Genomic DNA, 22666 nt, shown 5'->3' with positions numbered 1-22666 from the left:
CAAAATAGTTCCTACGCATGAGTGTAACTTTCAAAATATGTAGAATATTTAGGTATTGTTGGTATCAAATGAAAGCTTAATGACTGGTGATCATTGTAGAACACTTTTTGACTTATAATTTTAAATATTAAAAAAACTGCACCAAATTTTATAAAGAGGGTACTTTTTGCCTGTATGTCAGATCTGAAGTACCTGTTTTGGTACATCCGAAGTTCCGGGAACCAGTTCTTTCTTATATGCCATTAAAGGTATGTTGATTTTTCCAGTACAAGACACCGTAAAGTGTTGCTTTGACATGCAATGATTGTCACTTTATTTGAACTTGAAACAAAAGAGCTGTGTCTGCTTGAAATTGAGGAATTTAACATAGAAAGCAATGGGGCCATGAATTAGTGGTGTACTTCCAAAAAGATGTTTACAGACATATTTTTCAAAAATATTGGAAAGTTTAGGCAAAATGAATTTTGGTCTGTAGTTGTCTAACAAATCTTTTAGTTCCTATTGTGACTAGGCATAACATGTGAATTGTTTAGCTCAGAAGATAATATACCAGCAGTGAGGGGTGGAGGAATTGAAGATGCAATTTTATATAGATGAACAAGAAATGATTGAAAGAATGGACAGTAAATAAATGATGGAACAAACAAACAAAGTGACAGCACAATTTCTATATATTCCTGTAACCAGGAGTATATAGAGAGAGATGTTGGAAAGATATTTTAGTTGCAGACATTCTGGATAAAAATTATATTAATTATTGGTTTTAAATTAGGAAAACTATTAAAGAGGTCCAAACAAAAATTAGATTATAAGTTGTGTACACTGGTTTCAATTTAAAATCCTATGAACATCTTGAAAATTTTCAGTGGAAATATTCTTTTCTTTTGAAGTATATCTCCACAGAGGTCCAATAAGTCAACTAGAAAAAAAGCAACAACAAAAAACAAGACAAACACCCTTAACAATGACAGACAAACATCCTTAACAATGACAGACAAACATCCTTAACAATGACAGACAAACACCCTTAACAATGACAGACAAACACCCTTAACAATGACAGACAAACATCCTTAACAATGACAGACAAACATCCTTAACAATGACAGACAAACATCCTTAACAATGACAGACAAACATCCTTAACAATGACAGACAAACACCATAGCATCAGTTCAATGACAGACAAACATTCTTTACAATGACAGACAAAAACCATAGCATCAGTTCAATGACAGACAAACATCCTTAACAATGACAGACAAACACCATAGCATCAGTTCAATATAATAGTCAAATATAAAAAAAAAAGTTGAACTATAGGCACTATTATAAAGTATTACTTTGAAAGTCTTGTTACTTCTAGGTATTTACTTAGTCAGATAGTTCTGTTAATACTTTATGGATTTAATGGCAACTTCATCATATAACTACAGGCCATCATCACATTTAATTTATATAATTAATCACTCTTGACAATAAGTTTGAGGCCATTATTTCCATGTTTGAAGAAAAAATAATTTAGCTTTAATTAGAACCATTTATCAAATCATTTGTTTTACTTCCTGCTACCAAAGGCCATGCTTTATGAGAATGAAGTGCAACTATAGCAGATAGCATCAATATTTGTGTAGTCAGGTCAATTTTAATGTTTGAAAAAGTGAAAAAGAAATATTTGTTTCCAGTTTTATGTTTGATAATGTTTTTTTATCCCCTGGTAACAGATATGTATAGGAAATGAACTTTCCCATGTTAGGGGGAGGGTTGAGCCCTCACAAACATGTTTAACCCTGCCACATTCTTTATGTGCCTGTCCCAAGTCAGTAGCCTGTAGTTCAGTGGTTGTCGTTGGTTAGTTCTGTCTTTTTGGTAAATTGATTTGTTATAAATTTGGCAGTTATTTTTCTCAATTGAATTGTTTCACATTTTTTATAGCCGACTATATAGTATGGGTTTGTCTCATTGTTGAAGACCGTACGGTCTACCTATATTAATTGCTTACATCCGCTTTATTTGAACTTGGGTGGATAGTTGTCTCATTGGCAATCATACCACATCTCCTTATTTTTTTTAAATACCATGATATCTACATCCACCTACTCTTAAAGCTCATTGGAGGTTGTGTTCTATACTTAAAATGATTCTTTTGTTCTGGACATTGTTTTATCAGTTAAAATTATAAACTTTCTTACTTAATTTGTCTCCAGATAGTGTCATTTCAATATTTTGGAATGATCAAATTACATTGCACTTTATGAATTAAACTATGAAACCTTGAAACTGACATAGAAAAATGTGCTATTTTTCTATTTGAACTTTGTTGAAATTTAAATGCTGGGTTAACAAGCCGTTAACACTTGTCAGCAAAATCTATTTTCCATTGAGAAAACATTAATAAAAGTTGTCAGAAACAAGGCTTCCAAAACAAATGAGTTTTTATTTCTCTCCTGCAATTTCTAATTCTATTCCACATAATACTTGTCGACAGCTAAATAAATGTTGAGGAAAATAGGATCTTTATACAATATACAACAAATTAAAAGCCATGACAAGAGTGCTCATTGTAAAGATGAGAATAAGGGAAAATAAAATTATAAACAAAAATAGTAAAGTGGCAGAAATGTGGTTGAGGTTTTGTCTTCATAATGAAGATGTCAACAACAAACAGTACATTCTTCACAAATGTCAATTGTTTTATAACATGCTATAATCAACTGTCAAGCCACAATAGAAATCCTAAATCTAATTTGATACGACAGAAATCTAATCCTACAAAACATAATTCCCAGTCAATCAACCTACACAAAATCACTTTCTTTTTCTGGACAATTTTATATTCTCTAGCTGAAATTTGTTTCTATTCAGAAATAAAAATTAAATTACTAGTATGTTTTAGCTCAAATCAGCCAGTGATTTTAAAATTGTAGGAATAAACTGATTTTTATATTATGTTCTTATATATGTTGTGCTGTAACACCACTGTCCCGGGTTAGGGGGCAGGTTGAGCCCTCACAAACATGTTTAACCCCGCCACATTCCTTATGTGCGTGTCCCATGTCAGGAGCCTGTAGTTCACTGGTTGTCGTTGGTTCATGTCTGTCATATTTTTTTTTAGTAAATTGTTTTGTTATAAATTATGTTTTCTCAATTGAATTGTTTCATATTTTTCATGTTGGGGCCTTTTATAGCCAACTATACGGTAAGGGTGTTTTCCATTGTTGAAGGCTGTGCGGTTACCTATAATTGCTTACATCCACTTCATTTGAACTTGGGTGGATAGTTGTCTCATTGGCAATCATACCACATCTAATTTTTACAATGTTTTATATTAATTTATAATATCTTCTGCAATGTTCACAATCCTGCAAAGTTTTATCCATAACAGTAGATTATATATAGATATAAGAAGATGTGGTATGAGTGCCAATGAGACAACTCTCCATCCAAGTCAAAATTTATAAAAGTAACAAAAATAGCAGGCGTGGAATAGCTATTTTCTCATTTGAAAAAAAAATCTGTCTGTGTGGTACCATGCTTAAAAGTGAATAGTTAGTCACTTTAGTTACAGAATAATTGGTCACTTTAGGTACAGAATAATTAAGTCACTTAAGTGGAAGAAAGATTGGACACTTTACTTGTAGAATATTTAGTCACTTAAGAGGCAGAAACGTCACTTTACTTATTTATATTAATAATTTTTAACTTTAGTGGCAGAAAGATTGGTCACTTCAGTTGCATAATAATTTGTCAATTTTAAAGTTGCAGAATAAATAGTCACTATATTTGCAGAATAATTGGTCACTTTAGTAGCTGAGAGACCAATCTCTTCAGTGACAAAATAATTGGTCACTTTATATTGGACCCCATTGGAAATAAGATTGTTTGATGGGTCATCCTTGGGTGAAGGCATTAGATGTACCTCATTCACAACCTTTACTATATCTTTAATAAGGTTGTATTTACCTAAGTTTTAAAAACTTATTATGTATTTCTATTCATTGCCTTTACCTGGATAAACATTATTATTATTATTATTATTACTATTTTTATTATTATATTAAAAACTATTTGTCATTAAAGTGGCAGAAAGATTGTCACTTTTGCAGCAGAACCATGAAATTGGTCCCTTTAGTGGCAGAAAGTTTGGTCAATTTAGCGACTGAACAATTAGTCACTTTAGTGAAAGAATGATTGATAACTATAGTGACAGAAAGGTTGGTCAGTTTAGTGGCAGAAAGATTGGTGACTTTTGTGTGGCAGAAGGATTGGTGAATTTAGTGGCAGAAAGATTTGTCACACTAGTGGTAAAAGACAGGTCATTCCAGTGGTAGAATAACAGAGTGACAAACCTTCCTACAGATTGTCACCTCATGAGATATCACATTGTCATGTTCTTGGAAGAGTGACAAACCTTCCTACAGATTGTCACCTCATGAGATATCACATTGTCATGTTCTTGGAAGAGTGACAAACCTTCCTACAGATTGTCACCTCATGAGATATCACATTATCATGTTCTTGGAAGAGTGACAAACCTTCCTACAGAATGTAACCCAATGAGATATCACATTGTCATGTTCTTTGAACAGCAAAAAACTTTCCTAAAGATTGTTACCTCATGAGAAATCACATTGTCATGTTCTTGGAAGAGTGACAAACCTTCCTACAGAATGTAACCCAATGAGATATCACATTGTCATGTTCTTGAACAGCAAAAAACTTTCCTAAAGATTGTCACCTCATGAGAAATCACATTGTCATGTTCTTGGAAGAGTGACAAACCTTCCTACAGATTGTTACCTCATAAGATATCACATTGTCATGTTCTTGGAAGAGTGACAAATCTTCCTACTGATTGTTACCTCGTGAAATATCACATTGTCATGTTCTAGGAAGAGTGACAAACCTTCCTACAGATTATCACCTCATGAGATATCACATTGTAATATTCTTGGAAGAGTGTTAAACCTTCATACAGATTGTTACCTCATGAAATATCACATTGTCATGTTCTAGGAAGAGTGACAAACCTTCATACAGATTGTTACCTCATGAAATATCACATTGTCATGTTCTAGGAAGAGTGAAAAACCTTCCTACTGATTGTTACCTCATGAAATATCACATTGTCATGTTCTAGGAAGAGTGACAAACCTTCCAACAGATTGTTACCTCATGAAATATCACATTGTCATGTTCTTGGAAGAGTGACAAACCTTCCTACAGATTGTAACCTCATGAAATATCACATTGTCATGTTCTTAGAAGAGTGACAAACCTTCCAACAGATTGTTACCTCATGAAATATCACATTGTCATGTTCTTGGAAGAGTGACAAACCTTCCTATAGATTGTCACCTCATGAGATATCACAGTCATATTCTTGGAAGAGTGACAAACCTTCCTATAGATTGTTATCTCAGGAAATATCACATTGTCATGTTCTTGGAATAGTGACAAACCTTAACCATATGCACACCTACAATATATGTACAAACATCCAGCAAAGTGAAAACTTCCTAGCATTCAAACTGTAGGAGGAGTTATCTGGAATAACTATATACCCATAATGGGGCAGATCGACGGAAGGATGGACAGACAGACAGACTGACAAGGGTAAAACAATATGCCCCCAACTTTTAGTTGTGGGGGCATAAAAATATTCATTGCTTGCCTTTCTTATGATAACCTGATCAGTTTCACATGTTGTGTTCAAATGAGGTATTAAATGACAATATTGATATATTTTACATTGACATTATAAACTCCTAAATGTGAGTAACTCTTCCTCTGTCTCACAATGACTCTGTATCTGTGGTAGTATTATCTGATTCTCACCTCAGCTATACTTTCATAATGTAAGGCTAAGATAAAATAATGTTGACTATTTTAAACATTGGTTATCTTGGCATTCAGTTTCATTAGACAAAGAGCTGCCCATGAATTAGTAAGGGTCATTGATTATGTACCTTGGTGATGTCAAAGCAAGCCTTAAATAGCCCTGTTTGCACATTTTAGGTGGATCAGTCTTAAGGTCAGAGAAATTTTAACATACTGATCCCAAAATCAATAGGTTTTACACCCTCCCCTATGCCTTATATCTGTATATTTTGATATCTGTATATTTTGCATGGCAAACTTCTCCATATGGGGAAATGCCAAACTTCAAAGCTTACTACTGGAATCTGAAATACTGCAACATATGGTATGAAGAAATTATATCAATTCCAAAGTAAAATGTAGAAGATTTTGCTGTAAGAAACTTTGGGATGGACAGATGGACAGACAGAAATAACAAAAATAACAAAAAAGGTCCTCTAAAGTAATGGACTGTAAATGCAAATCCTGCTATTGCAAATAGATCACTTTAAAAGTTTTATTTATGTAAAACACATAAGATTATATATAAAGGTGTTTCATAAAAATAAATGTTTATAAATTCTGAAGTTCCTAACATGATAAAAAAAATTCAAATTAAAGCTCCTTAAAAGTCAATATTAAAAACATTAGCATGACAAATGCTCATAGACAATGATTTTTTGAAGTTATTGTCTCAGAGGACTTGGATTAATTTATCAATCAGTTAAGTAAATCTTCCTATGACATTTATGTTCATACAGCTCCCACCTGATTTAAGTATGATAGATGGCATCATAACAAAGATATATATGTATTCAACACTGGGAATTACAAAACGTAATTGTCAAGTCCTCATTTTTTTGATTCAAGGGTTAATCTGCTGTTTTTAATTTAGTTATGCATTTTATCACACTTATCAGTATTCCCAGACTAGACAATGATAAATCTATCTGTTCTGCAAGCCAGTAAGAAAGCTCAGAACCAAACAAGTTTGACTAATCAAAGCTGACATAAGCTCCCATGTGATCTCTAAGGTTTGATTTTTATGCTCTCAATTATTCATATGTGTCCAAACTTTGCAACTCTGAGGACACATGATGAAAATTATTTTAGAAACACATGTATCCATCAAATTTAGTTTGGATGTAAATTTTTGTGTGTGTAAATCTCTCATTTGATAACATAAAAATTTCTCTAATCAAACTGACCAATATTATATATATATATATCCATGTTAGTGTGCACACTGTTTTGAATGGGTGTGTTTTACGACCTTGACTGGCTATGAAGCCCTCAGACGGTCTGTTTGCACAATGTGAAAAAAAAATACAGTCAAACCTGCCTTAACGGTCACCTTGTTTCAGCCGTCACCTTCCTCTTACTGTCATTTTCAGACCCTCTCAAACGTTTTCTCTATATAATTTAATTAATTTCAGTGGTCACCTGTCTAACGTGGTCAAAAGTCACCTTATTTTCGAACAAAATTGACATTTCAACTTTTAACAATGGTCATTTTAATGTTTTTAACTTTCAAAAATCTTCAAGACGAAAAATGTATGTTGTCAATATCGAAGTCAAAATGAAAATTACAACCCGTTTACAACCGACATCGCGCAATAGAAGGTGAATTTTGAATTCCGTCTTGTTCCACTCTTTTCAGTTTCCATTGAAAACAGTATCAGCAACTTATTTCTCCACGAATATTAACATATTTCAAATTTTTCTTCAGTGCAGGGATCCACCATATTTTATTTCACTGCTTGCAAGTACGATAACTTTACAGATTGAAAACACTAAAACAATTTGACCTGATCCCTGCCACGGGCGATGTTGGCATCTCTTGAGCGGTCACTTTTGATACTTCCCAAGAGTGACTGCTTAATACAGGTTTGACTATAATCAGCTAATAAGGTCAAAATAAGTGGTTCTTTATTTATGTATCAAAGACCAGAGTAAATTCTTTATTAATGGTTATCTAATATCTAAAATGGAAATATTAGTTAAGAAAATCCCAAAAATAAGTTGTGATCCACTGCCTGTAGTTCAATGAAATTAAATGTTGCACAGTTTGCTTTCCTTTCAACATGTAAGTACAATGTATTGTCTTTATTAAATGTGCACAACCAAACATGAGTGTTAAGGAATAGAAACAATTCTGTTACATTAGATAATATCAATATGGAACATAGAAAAATTTCTGTCTTTATTAGATTACAATTACCAAGCCCCTCCCTGCTTAATCATTTTCTGGATGATATCAAATGGAACTTAAAAGATATTGTATAAACAGAGACACACTTCTGTTATATTAGAGGATATCTAAAGGTAGCTTATACACATTTCTGTAATATTAGATGAAATCAAAGGGAATTTACTACCATCATTCTTAAGTTATATACCAAACATTATTATACTCATTGATAGCCATTTTGATCTGTTGAGAAAATGTAAACTGAGCAACACTTTATCATAGTATGTCCTTCTGTTTTCTTGTCAATAGTTTATGAATTGATTTCCCATTTTACTGCTTTAGTTTTCTTTATCAGAATCACTACTAATGATTTTTCGAAAAATATTTATAATTTATAATTCCATCCCATGCTTTACTTTAAATCAATTCTAGTTATTTCAGAACTAATAATCTTATTTTCCTTAAAATTAAGAAGTTATTTATACCTTTAAACAGCTTATTTTACAGAAATTTATTAGCTGGTTAAATAATTGTTATGCTATTTCAATCTATTTTGTACTTAGTAACTGATTTGTAGAGAGGAGCAAAGGCTGGCATTTACAAATTTTGTCTTATATTTTTTCTAAATAATTCTGTCCATAAATCAAATTTTATGTTAGTTTCTGAAAATAAAAACCTTTACAATATGACAATTATCAAAACATCATCATAATTTGTATTTCTTAATGTGCCTATAAAGAGTTTGATTAATCTATAAAATTTCTGAGAGTAATCAAATGGCAGAGAAGAATTACTTAACTTTTTACGAAAAAAATATAATCTACCAATTATATGGTAGAGAAATAAAAACATTAACAATGAATGATAGAAGGTATTTTCCTATTCTCCTGTGGTTAAGTTGAACCAATGGACAGACGGACAAGGTGACTGCAGTGTTCTCCCCACTCCTGGAGTGGATGTATAACTTCACTAAACTCTGATGGAAAGTAGGCAAAAAATGATTTTAAAGTTGATTTTCCATAAATCCATTCCCAATGGGCATAAGTCCATACAAAACATCTTTGATCGATACTGGTTTTCAGCCTAGTCATAGATATTGCATGATGTGAATATAAGCATATATTTCCTAGAACTCTAGTAAGAAATAACATTCAGAAGAAAGTTGCAACAGAACATACAATGTTGATTTTCCATTCTATTAACATTTCCAAGGACATTTATTCTACATTAATTCTGACGACATATATACTACACTAAATATTACCTGTAACAGCATCATCTTGATACAGATTAAACTTTAACTGTTCATATATATCTACAAACAAACAAAATCATCATGTTTAAATAAGTTTTTCAGTCAGAATATGAATAATTTACAACTCTCTAGTGGCAATTAATTCATACATGTACATATTCAGATTTGTACTTCAGGGTTAAATAAATTTTTTTTCATGTTTGATGGAGGAGGTAATGATATAGGATAATCCTAACTATATGTGCAACTAATGCATCAATAAGAGGCTCCCAAGATCTTCAATCTCTCATCTGGTAAAAATATGATATTGATTTTTACCTTTATTGCAATCAGTTATGTTTGTTTGTAAATCTTATTTAATGATATTTTAGTAGACCTTGAATTGATGATCATTTATACTGTTTACAGTTTGGACCTATCTTTTAAAGTTTTTGAGATAATTGGAAAAATTTATAAAAAATTGTTGTTGATGGGTAGTAAATCTTATAAGGAGTCTAACAATTTGTCCTTGTCGACTTAAAAATACCATGGAAATATCTCCTACAAGGGGTCAGTTGACAATTTCTGCCATGTTGTCTTATTTGAAGATCATATTGTGCTGAACATTTATGATATTTACTCTTTCTCCTTATCTATGATTATAGTTTCTGGTAAAAAACAAATAAATTGGGGGAAAAAAAATTCATCTTGCAAATGGTGATAACTCCTCTAAGGAATCATTTTACGATTACTTCCATTTTGACTTATTTTAGATCTTATTCTGCTGAACATTTATGTTAGTTCTCTCTGTTTATTATAGTTTCTGCAAAAATTAATTAAATGAGTAAAACTATCTTTCAAGGGCAAAAACTCCTATGAGGGGGTCAATGGATTATTTGGGCCAAGCTCACTTATTTGTAGATCTTATTTGGCTGAAAATGTTTGCTTTTACAGTTTGGCAAAAATGGGTAAAAATCATCTTTCTAGGGCAACAACTACTATTAAGGGTCAATTGACAATTTCGTTCATGATGACTTATTTCTAGATCTTTTTTTGCTGAACAATTATACTATCATAAAATTCTCTCTATACATAACAGAAACAGAAAAAATGCAAAAAGGGTAAAAGGGTAAAAATCAACTTTTCAAAGAAATGTACTTTAATTCAAAGTTTATACAAAACAAGATATTAAAATAACAAGAAACCAAAACTTTTCTAAAGAAAAAAAAGAAAGTTTCAGTTTTTGATTTAGTTGTTTAGGGATATACCAAAGGAGAGATTTACTTTCATGAGATGTAAGACAGTTACTCACCTTGTCTAGCTGTTCCCATGGCAGCCAATCCTAAACCTAGACAACCACCATGTCTGACCATCTGTAATAGCATTTTTAAAGTTAGGTTTAACATCTTTAGTCAATAGAAAGATAACAAGCATTCTAAGGGTATTGCATATAACATACAATGTCTTTACAATCAATAGAAAGATAACAAGCATTCTAAGGGTATTGCATATGACATAAAATGTCCCCTTCCAGCTGTAACCTTAACATTGGACTATTTACACTTATATGGGACAAGAATCAAGTTCATACTGATATAGTAGTCAATTTCCATCAATCTAATCATTATTAGGGACCGAATATTTATTTATTCATAGATACATATATCAACAACAACTACTAGTATTTATATTTTAAATTTGAGCAATAAATCCTTTCCATAGATTCTCCAGTGTTCTAACAAAATACAGTATAATAAACAAGAACCTATCAACATGACACCATTCCAAAATTTTTATTACATATTGTGGTGTCATCATTAAAGCAATCAAGGGAAACAGTGAATATTTCAATATCAAACTTGACCTCCACTTTGTCATTAGTAACTTGAAAAGCATTGGTTGAAAGGTTCTTGGATTATTGCAGGAAATGACTTAAAATACCAAGGACCATAACTCCTGAACAGTAAAAGTTAGAATAGTCAATATCGAATTTGACCACAATTTTGTAATCAAAAACAATTTATCAAAATTACATAAATATTGTTTAAACGGTTTTAAGTTATTGCATGGAAACATTATAATGTGCTATTTTCCCAGAAAACCCAGTCATCAAAAACAACATATTTAAAATTTTAAAAAGTTCTAGCACAGAAACAACTAAAGCCACATCCCTGTCCACCCACAAAACCCTCCCACTACAACCCCAATAACTGGATTTCCATCGGAAAACCTGGGTAAATAAAAAAATGTAGTCTTCCTGACCATGTATCACCTGTAAACTGATTTTTTAGTGATGTTTGGTTTGAATACACAGAAAAGCAAACATAAAAGCCTCTAGAGATTGATAGCAGACTCTGAATGATTTTGTACTGTTAAAATCATAAATAAATAATCACAAAAATATTGCCTTTAGCAAGGACTTGCTTAATCACTCTGCTATAAAAACTGAGACAGCATAAATAAACAACGATGTGACAGACAATCCTTATTTGTGCGTCATAAAGATTTCATAATCAGGGATTTATAGCAGCTATTCTCTTTTCTTTAACCACACTGCACTCCATGTTCACAATGTCTTTCTAACCAAGACCTAGTTTTAAGTAGACATGTTCTTCAAAATTGATTTTCTATCTTATGATAAATTGATATTTTTACTTTTATGTCCCAATAAATTTTACAGTTTCTTAAATTAGCCTTTCTTATGGCAATATATTTTCCCACTTAATTGATCCAAGGTTATAGAAAAACTAGAGAGAAGGTTTATACATTAACATTAACTGCCACAGTAAAAAAAAAATACAAAAACTTAAAATTTTTATTTTTTAAATGTTATTTCTTGCAAGAAAGAGAACTGTTTACACATAGATATGTCTCAACATTTATTTTAGCTTGTACTCTGTACTAAGCAGGTTTTCTATACTTTAATACACAAAACAAAAGTTATACCTTGCGACCATTTTAAAGGGATATTTTTTTTGTAGCTTTCCATATGTTATTGTTATTTACAGTAATTAGTTGTATAATTACTTACATCAGTTGAAGCATCTTTTAACTGATTCAATAAATACTCTGTTATTTCTCCTCCATGGTTGGCATGTATTAAACCTACAAAATATATATGTAAGTTCAGAAAGAGGTTTCTCAATTTGAAATTTTAATCGTTGCTTATATGTAAAACTTCATCATCCTTTTTATAAATTCATCAAAAAATTAAGAAAATCGGCAAGAATAAATTGCTGCGAAAACAACTAGAAAGGGCTCAATCCATAATAAAGTATCCACCAAAATACGTTGGTTTACAGTACACATATGAAGCATCAAACATGAATAAAACTTTATGACAGGCTCTAGTTTATAACAACTTGTTTAAATTTCACTTGTGCAAGGCTACAGGGTCAAACAGCTGATTTGTAAATGATGTAATTTAGGTAACAAAGGTGCAATTATTTATAAGACATTTTCATTGGGTACCAGTAGTGATCAAAATTTTATTTCTCTGAAATAAACCAGCTTCTAACAATGGGTGGCAGTTTCTGTTACTTGAAATTTCAGCATTGTATTACAGGCTGAAAAAGTATGGTCATACAGTATTTATTTGTTTATATTTTACAGACAAATTGTTTAGCATAAGATGGTTCTCAGTGTAGAATTTAGAAACTTCTATTTCAAATACAATTTAGGTCAATTTTTGCTGCATGACTAATAAAACACTGACATTTCTAGTAGCAGGTGCTGTGACCCATATTTTTCTACTTTGCTTATTCTTCAAAAAATAGAATTTTGAACACCAATGGTACCCTATGGAAAATGCACTAAAAATAATTGCACTCTTGTCACCTATAGAAAAATAGCATTTTTTTATTATGATCCTCAAAGAGTCAAAGACAGTCATGTTGCTTGGAACTTGATGTTAAACTGTAATTTACAGTGTAAAATTGCTGGCCATGCATTTAAGCTATAGTCTGTTTCATCAATGTAGTGTTTTCTATATTTGTGGGCTCAAATTTCAATTGCACTGTGAATATAATGGGAAGTTTTCAGAATATTTACTGTTTTGATTGTAAAGCCTGTATGTATCTAGGATTGGACATCAATTTGGGTTTTCAAACATGATGATCGTGACCCAATTGTGTTCCAGAACAAGAGTACATGTAATGTCTCATCTCCTTAACTGATCATTGTTGAATTGATGTTGAAAGTCTTTAATATTTTACTACACTTCATAAACTTTACACCATCAATGATCAACGTAAATAAGGTCAAGGTCAGATCAGCCCTGCAAGACAGACTTAAACAATCCTTTCTATATCAAGTATAGTTAACCTATTGCTTATAGTATATCAGAAAGAGATAAAACCACAAAACATTAATGAGTTCAATGTCAGATGAAAATTGTTGGAAAGACAAGTACACCTAACAACATTTCATACACCATATATAGTGAACCTATTGCATATAGTGCCTGAGATACTGATCTAACAACGAAACTTAACCTTGAACACTCGTCACTGAAATGGGGTAAAGGACAAATGAAACATGTCTGTCCAAGATGCTGACCTTGCAAAGATCCCTTATACCAAATATAGTTATTCTATTACTCACAATAAGTGAGAAATTCCTGTGACAAAACAGTATAGTTTTTTAAGCAGTCATTGAATCATGAAATTTTTTTACTTTTCGCAGGCAAGGCAAAAATACAAATTTAGTGAAAATTGGCAAATACAGCCCCCTTATAACCATTTAGTATTGAGCTGAATTACAAAATAAAATAATTAAACTTGCAATAAATAAATGTAGTAACTAGAAAGGTAAAAGTGAAGCCACCAAAATTCAAACTTGATCTGTATTATATGGTAATAAGCATTGTGTATAAGTTTCATAACATTTAGTTGAGGCAAACTAAAGTTAGAGAATGGAAACCAATTTTGGGATGTACGTACGGCATAAAATAATTCATACATACCTAATGCATACAATCCACCCCCTTCAGAATATGCTGATCCTGGTCCAGAATCTTTAGGTAAATATGTTGACATTAAATTTAATGCTTCTTTTTCATGTCCCTATGATAGAAAAATAAACGAATGATTAATTCAAGCAGGCAAACTTTCAACTGGAACAAGTTTTAAAAATAAATACGACCCCAATTTGACCAACATGCTAAGTCCAGTCAGATTTTCAAAGTGCTTGTCTATAATAAAGACTTATAAATCCATCTGGATAAAATATTCTAAAGTAGCCTATACAAATGTTTCTCGTTTCTCGTTTTTTATATAGATTAGACCGTTGGTTTTCCCTTTTGAATGGTTTTACACTAGCAATTTTTGGGGCCCTTTATAGCTTGCTGTTCGGTGTGAGCCAAGGCTCCGTGTTGAAGACCGTACTTTGACCTATAATGGTTTACTTTTATAAATTTTGACTTGGATGGAGAGTTGTCTCATTGGCACTCATACCACATCTTCTTATATCTATATACAACACAGTAGTTATACAATTTTAAAATATTTGGTTTGACATAGCTGATCAAGAACTATGAGACCATAAAGGCATTTTTAATAGATGAATGATCAGTGTCTAATATTCAAACATTGTAATATACAAAATAACAAACAACCAGAAATAAAATGCTCCGCAGTGCGCAGCTTGATACGACCGCAGAGGTCGAACCCTGAACAGTTGGGGCAAGTATGGACACAACATTCAAGCTTGATACAGCTTTGCATTTGGATTGTGATTAAATGTTTGACACAGCAAAGGTTTCTGACACAGAATGAATGTGGTCTAAGAACTTAAAAGTTTTAAATTGGACATTCACCTATTATGGTCCAATATCCAAAATCTAAATACATGGTTAGATTCAGCATATCAAAGAACACCAAGAATTCAATTTTTGATGAAATCAAACAAAGTTTAATTTTGGACCCTTTTGACCTCAATGTGGACAAAGTTGATAACGGGGCCCAAAAATCAAAAATCTAAATACATGGTTAGATTCAGCATATCAAAGAACCCCATATATTCAATTTTTGTTGAAATCAAACAAAGTTTAATTTTGGACCCCGATTTGGACCAACTTGAAAACTGGGCCCATAATCAAAAATCTAAATACATGTTTAGATTCAGCATATCAAAGAACCCTAAGAATTAAATTTTTGTTAAAATAAAACTAAGTTTAATTTTGGACCTTTTGGACCTTAATGTAGACCAATTTGAAAACGGAACCAAAAATTAAGAATCTAAATACACGGTTAGATTCGGCATATCAAAGAACCCCAATAATTCAATTTTTGATGAAATCAAACAAAGTTTAATTTTGGACCCTTTGGACCTCAATGTGGACCAATTTAAAAACGGGGCCCAAAATCCAAAAACATAATACACGGTTAGATTTAGCATATTAAAGAACCCCAAGAATTCAAGAATAAAACCCCATTGAAATTGGTCAAGAAATAAGCAATTTATATGAAGTATCTTCTTTTGCACAATACTGTGCAATTAAATATTTCTTGCTATTGCGCAATACTGTACAATTGACAATTTCTTGCTATTGCGCAATATTGTGCTATTGGATATTTCTTGCTATTGCGCAATACTGTGCAATTGAAGATTTCTTGCTATTGCGCAATACTGTGCAATTGAAGATTTCTTGCTATTGTGCAATACTGTGCAATTGAAAATTTCTTGCTATTGCACAATACTTATTATATAATAATTTTGGTGTGTATCTCCTACCATATCATTATTATTTGCTTTTGAATATAAATCAGAAATAACCAACTTAAAATGGAAAATTTTAAAAGAAAAAAAAAAGGAAAAAAAGAAAAAAAAGGAAAAAAAAAAAATCCCCCCCCCAAATTTTTTGAACCCATTTATGATTCATCACCCCCAAACTCAATCCCAGCCTTCCCTTTGTGGTATGGTACCTTGCAGTACAATTTCAGAGAGATCCATACACTTGAACACAAGTTATTGTCTGGAAACTAGAAAAATGTGTTTGTTGGCCCCTTTTTGGCCCCAAATTCCTAAACGTTTAGGGCAATTACCCCCAAACTCAATTCCAGCTTTCCCTTTGTGATATGGAACCTTGTAGTACAATTTCAGAAAGATCCATACACTTACACACAAGTTATTGTCCATGAAACTAGAAAAATGCTTGTTTTTTGACCCCTTTTGGCCCCTTATTCCTAAAATATTGAGGCAATTACCCCCATCATCAATCCCAGCTTTCCCTTTGTGGTATGGTACTTTGCAGTACAATTTCAGAGAGATCCATACACTTGAACACAAGTTATTGTCTGGAAACTAGAAAAATGCTTATTTTTGGCCCCTTTTTGGCCCCCAATTCCTAAACGTTTCGGCAATTACCCCCAAACTCAATTCCAGCTTTCCCTTTGTGATATGGAACCTTGTGGTACAATGTCAGAGAGATCCATACACTAACACACAAGTTATGTCTGGAAGTTACAAAAATGCTTATATTTGGCCCCTTTTTGGCCACTAATTCCTTTACTGTTGGTACCATAACCCCCAAAATCAATCCCAAACTTCCTTTTGTGGTATTGAACCTTGTGGTAAAATTTCATAGAGATCCATTCACTTAAACTAAAGTTAGAGTGCGAAAACCAATGTGTCTTCGGACGACGACGCCAATGTCATACCAATATACGACCACAAAAATTTTTTTGCGGTCGTATAAAAACTTAAAGGTCTATAAAATGCTACAGGTTTAGCTCATCGTTGAAGAACATATGATGACCTGTAGTTGTTTTCATTCTTTGTTCTTTAGTGTTTGGTGGATAGTTGTTTTTATGGCAATCATAATAATGTTAATGTCACAGTAAGACATAGCATCCCATTGACAAATAGTCAAACCTTACAGACCATCTTTATTCTTATTTCTAAATGTTGTTTTTTAAGTTTTAAAGCAGTAAATATGAATTACAAAGCATTTTATTTAATGAAACTGATATTCAAGGAACATATTTGTTTTGCTTTTCAAAGTTATGCTTCACCTGATATGAACAATTAGCATGCAGATAAACAACTGAATATTAAAACCATTCCAATTTTCTTCTTCAATTTATCACTTTTTCTGGTCTTTATTCTTCACATTTAAGAAAAATATATTTTATCACTATTGGAATCTTCAATGGCTCTAAAGACTCATTCATCGTTTATTTGGTATAATAGAACAATTGTTGCCCTTTATTAACTGGGGATTATGAAAAAAATATTCAACCGTGAATAATTACTTCTCTTTAGGGAAATAACCTTTTAGGGTTGCCATCTTGGATATTCATCATTTCTATGGGCCATAATTGAACATTATTGTAATGATTGTTTGGAAAATAAAAATGAACTTTCGGACATATGTGTCAACTTTAACTTTGTGCCCAAAATTATGATATTCATAGTCAGAGTTCGTATATATATCATACATTAACATACATCAAGAAAAAAAAAGATTATTTGTAAAAATGAAATTTAAAGAATTATTTTCTGAAGATTTATAGAAGTCAAACGGACTATAAAGACAACTTACTTTATGTATAACACCTAAACTAGCAGTGGCTGTAAATTTGGCCCAGTTTGTAGCTCTGGCTAACCATTCCAAATTATCTCTGTAATAAAAAGGTTAAACTTTCATATTAGAAATAAACATCAATTTTATTTTACAAAAAGTGATAAAAATTGTGAAAGTTTAACTGTGAGTCTGTTACTGTGGATTCATTTATTTTTCGTGGGTACCAATTCTCCTGGAGTTACGAAAAAAATATATTTTCATGGATACTTGATTTTGTGGTTTTACAACCGTCTACAAACAAGCATATAGAAAATGTAAACTTCATTGAACATTTTAATTAGTTGTTTGCCTGTACCCACGAAAAACACAAAAATTGGTATCCCACGAGACTGATAATGATTCCACAGTAGTACTACAGATTTCATTTATCTTCTTGTTTTGACTGTGAGTACTATATATTTCATGGAGCTTCTTGTCTGACTGTGAGTCTGTGAGTACTTGAGATTTTATGGATCTTCTTGTTTTGACAGCAAGTCTGTGAGTACTAAGAGATGTCATAGATGAACTACTTAGTCCAAGTAGCCACCAAGGCCCTTAAAGTTAAGTGAAGTCACAAGGTAAATTATGTGTATACAACAGGTTCTTTTTTTTTGGTATGAATTCTATGATAAGTTCACTTTTCAGATAAAAACAATTTGGGTAAAAGTAGGTATTTTTGTTAACATGTAATTGATTAAACAGAATGAAGTCATGCAAAGTTCTTTTCTCCAGTATCTCTGAGGTTACCTTAAGAATTGATCACATGTTGTTCCGCAGTGCATGAATGAGTTAGCCATCACAGTTGCAGAATGGCAGACAGAGTTCCTTACAGCATCCTAATAAAATAAAAACAAACTTTTGGTAGCAAAATGTTTTATTCCTTTGTATCATTCTTAATGAAATGATTGCAAACCTTGGTTATTTTCAATATTAACATATGTTTTATTCTCCCATATGAAATGACTTGCAATCAGTTTTAATTTATCTGTTATATGATTCTCTGTACTGGTGTGCAAACCTTTATTTTATCGGTATTAATATATCTATATCATTTTACCATATAAAGTTATTTGCATACCTTGGTATTTCACAATATAAGTTATACATAAAAAGGGATAAACAGAGTTGTCAAAAAATACTACACATTACAACAGGACTTCATCAACCAACAACACCAAATTTCTCTGGGGGAAAAACAAACTACAACAATCAACACATGATATAGACTTGGTACAGGCACTAAATGTTTCAGTATTCAAGTCATATGAAATGAGTTTCTTATAATTATAATGTTATTGAAATTATTGAACCAATGCATGCATATATACTTAACTAAGTCCTGTATGCATGTTTTAAAAATTTATTACGAATCTCTAACATATTATTGACAAATTCAGTGATTACTGATCGCAAGCTAATTAACTTTTGAGTTCGTTTCCTAAGTTTACCGGATAGTGACATTGATAAGCATGTGGAGCACGTAAAAAATAAGTGAATTGATAGAGCCATGCATTTTTTTTTATATTTTCCATACATTCCCATTTGTAAATTAAACTTTTCCTTAACAGTTGTTAAATGATTTGGTGTATTTAATATGATCTTTAAGAATCCGTTATTACTATTTTCCTTTCAGTGCACGTTTGTTTACATTCTTTCATCCTCGAACTTGCTCTGTGCTGTGGCCGAAGTTCTAACGAGAGGTCTTGTAGTTAGTCAATGCAAAGGGGAAAATATTGGTGAATAAGAGTATGGGAAGACAATAATTCAATAGCAGTACATGGATAATATATAGGATTTTCTTATACAAGAAAGTTCACGTACACTTGTTTCATAACCATTCAAGTATATAAAGCATATTCAATTTTTTTTTTAAATTTGAAGTTTCATATGACTTTAACATATCAGTTATGTTATTCCGTATGACATGATGAACATACCTTGGTATTTTTCAGTATTAACATATCTGTTTTATTATTCCGTATTAAGAACTGTAGATTGTGTCCTATTGTCAGATCACCTCCCAGAATCGTCTGTAATTTCTTCATTCTTTCCTGTATCTTTTTATCTTCTTCACTCTACAAATTACCATTATATATATATATAAAAGTGTTTTAATTGCTTTGTTTAAACTCATTCAGCAGAAAATATTTCAATGAATGTAACTTTTAATCATTGTTAACAATGTTGTCAATTAGAACCTGAATTAATTCAATTTGATATCTATTGGAGAACATGATCCAAGTAAAGTATACAAGTAGCTTGTAATAACATAACTTAATAGTTTATATGTGGTAAAAGAAGAAATAAATCCTTATTCAAATGAGTTATTAAATATACCCTGTTTACTACCCTAGTGTAATCATTGCTGTATATTTTTTATAAATATAGTATTGAAAATTAAAGACTTTTAAGATAGCTGATGTTCTTTAAAACCACCACCATGATTAAAAGTGGCATCAAAGATGTAACACAATCACTTCAATACTACAGCTTTATATTCAAATATCTTGCATACATAAATTTTAAGATTATAAACTATCAATTCAGTGGTTGTCATTGGTTCAAGTCCATCATATTTGTTTTTCGTAAATTGTATTGTTATGAATTAGGCCGTTATTTTTCATCGTATGAATTGTTTTACATTTTACTATACAATATGGGTTTTTCTCATTGTTGAAGGCTGAACGGTGACCTATAATTGATTATATTCATATCATTTGAACTCTAGTGGCAATCATACAACATCTCATTATTTTTGTAATAAAATATAAATTGTTTTACATTAAATAAGTAGCATCATGTTAGAGAGTCTTCATAATTACAACCTGTACTTAAGTGTTTACTATAATGGAATGTTATCCAGTGTGTGACAAATACATATTAGATATAAAACTCATGCAAAGGGAGGCAACCACTTTCATGTATGTGTTGCATTGTTTACATTTACCAGAGGATGTTGTGGCTCTGATTTTACTGTAGTTGTGTCTGTGGCCTTAGTAGCATCTGTGGCAACTGTGGCTTGGGTCTTACTATCATCAACTTCCATTTCACTGTTAAAAGGAATAATACAAATAAGTTTTGTTTGTCAGACATAAACTTTTTTCTATATATTTTGTTATCACATGTTTGTTTTGTTTGCTTGATTGTAATCTTCATGAAATATGGGTAAGAAAACGGTATATATAACAAATAGCACTGCAACAGCTGTGTTTCATCTTGAAATTTACCAAATATGATCCAAAGATCCCTCAGTTTGTCAAAAGTTTTAAAAGTCCTGATCTGATATTTTTTCCCCCTGTTAATTTCAATATTTTTTGTGCAGCTGACATCTCTGACAATGCAAAAGTAATAAGTAAAATCCTGTTAAAATATACTTCTGGCAAAAAATGTATTGTGAAGGATATATATGGCAAATCCAAATTATATTAAGTAAATTTCATTCTATATGAGGCCAATATAACTGTTTCAATTGGCACCTGTCTTTTTTGTCTTCTTCTGTTTTGACTGATTTTTCTGGTTCAGGTAATGGTACTGTAGATCTGAGAGAATTTGTTACTCTCTGTAGAAACTGTTGGGTTGCACTGTCATACAGGTCAAAGGCTATCTGGTATGCCATTAACAAATTCTCCTGGAATTTAAAAAGTTAAATGAAATGATAGTCAGCAAAATACTGCAATCAACCAAATAAGAACATTTGAATAAAAACCATAATTGTTTTTGAGATTTTCAACAAACACTTTAAAGCACACCATTTAATGACATCAAATGCTGGCTGTCAGGCATACATTGTCAGTAAATTTTATATGTTAAAATGTAATGTAGCTGTCCTTCATCCTCATTTTCCTTCAAATGTTTTATTTATATATATATATAAAAAAACTCTAAATTGAAAACAATGTTCAAACCTATGATTGCGTTGGATAAATCCGCAATTTTTATACGTGTGCATGCAAAACAAATTTCTTGGTAGAGGGGTCTAAATACAGCACAAACAACATTTTCCAAAAGACCAAAACGTGAAAAAGTATATTTTAACGAAATGCATTTGACTAACAGGACGAACAACTGATTGATATTATCACTTGATGTACAATACATGTATATAGGCCACAGGAAAAACACGAATTCAAAACAGTGTGAATTTAGATTGTGTTAATAAATCGCGAAATAAAGATTGCATGAAAATTTCCAGGTTTACAGAGTTAATAATAAGATGATATCAATAAGACAACTCTTCTGCTTTATCTTTAAAATCTGCACATTTGAGGCTGTTGCAAATATCTTATTCAACTAAGCTGATGTTAAGATTTGTAAGTACATCTTGGAATTTATTCTTGATATCTGACATACAATTGTATTGCTATCAATGAAAGGATTACAACTGATAGACAAACTAATTGGATACAAAACTTGCCTGGTTATACCATGTCAAATTGTTTTAAAAATCAATGTAGTACATTATTATATCTTTAATCCTATAAGCAACTCCTAATAATATTTACCTCTGTCCCTTTGATCAATCTTTCCAGAATATCAGCTACAGACTGTGGGTCATCCAGAAATATAAAACACTGAAAAAACATTAAACTGTTCACAAGCTTCACAACTCTCAAAGTTTGTAGGGTAATTTACATCTTAGTTTGAGTATTTTGTGCTAACTGTAATATATACACCCCTAACTTTTAAAAGGATTGTCAAATTTATCTGACATTTCATGTACATGTATATATGTTAAATCTGAATAAACATTTAACCAGGTACAAATATACTACTTTTGTCAACAGGTGTTAAGGGCATACGATAGTTTTGATCCCACAGA

At 31.5% G+C, this 22666-nt stretch overlaps 1 protein-coding gene across 2 annotated transcripts in view; it reads right to left on the bottom strand.

The window, feature by feature from the left end:
• LOC127737376 (26S proteasome non-ATPase regulatory subunit 1-like) overlaps positions 1 to 22666 on the bottom strand; it is a 182298-nt gene that overhangs the window by 142473 nt on the left and 17159 nt on the right. For both annotated transcript variants that reach the window (XM_052247992.1, XM_052247991.1), the window contains 10 exons: positions 22350 to 22418; positions 21324 to 21475; positions 20795 to 20897; positions 19785 to 19922; positions 18595 to 18683; positions 17827 to 17905; positions 14248 to 14347; positions 12316 to 12389; positions 10597 to 10657; positions 9315 to 9365 (listed from right to left, as the gene is read on the bottom strand). In XM_052247992.1, coding sequence (XP_052103952.1) covers positions 9315 to 9365; positions 10597 to 10657; positions 12316 to 12389; positions 14248 to 14347; positions 17827 to 17905; positions 18595 to 18683; positions 19785 to 19922; positions 20795 to 20897; positions 21324 to 21475; positions 22350 to 22418 — 916 coding nt within the window. The remainder of the gene's footprint in view (positions 1 to 9314; positions 9366 to 10596; positions 10658 to 12315; positions 12390 to 14247; positions 14348 to 17826; positions 17906 to 18594; positions 18684 to 19784; positions 19923 to 20794; positions 20898 to 21323; positions 21476 to 22349; positions 22419 to 22666) is intronic.

Source organism: Mytilus californianus, unplaced genomic scaffold, assembly GCF_021869535.1.
Source record: "Mytilus californianus isolate M0D057914Y unplaced genomic scaffold, xbMytCali1.0.p SCAF_4, whole genome shotgun sequence".
NCBI lineage: Eukaryota > Metazoa > Mollusca > Bivalvia > Mytilida > Mytilidae > Mytilus > Mytilus californianus.
This window is presented reverse-complemented; position numbering and strand designations above follow the sequence as displayed.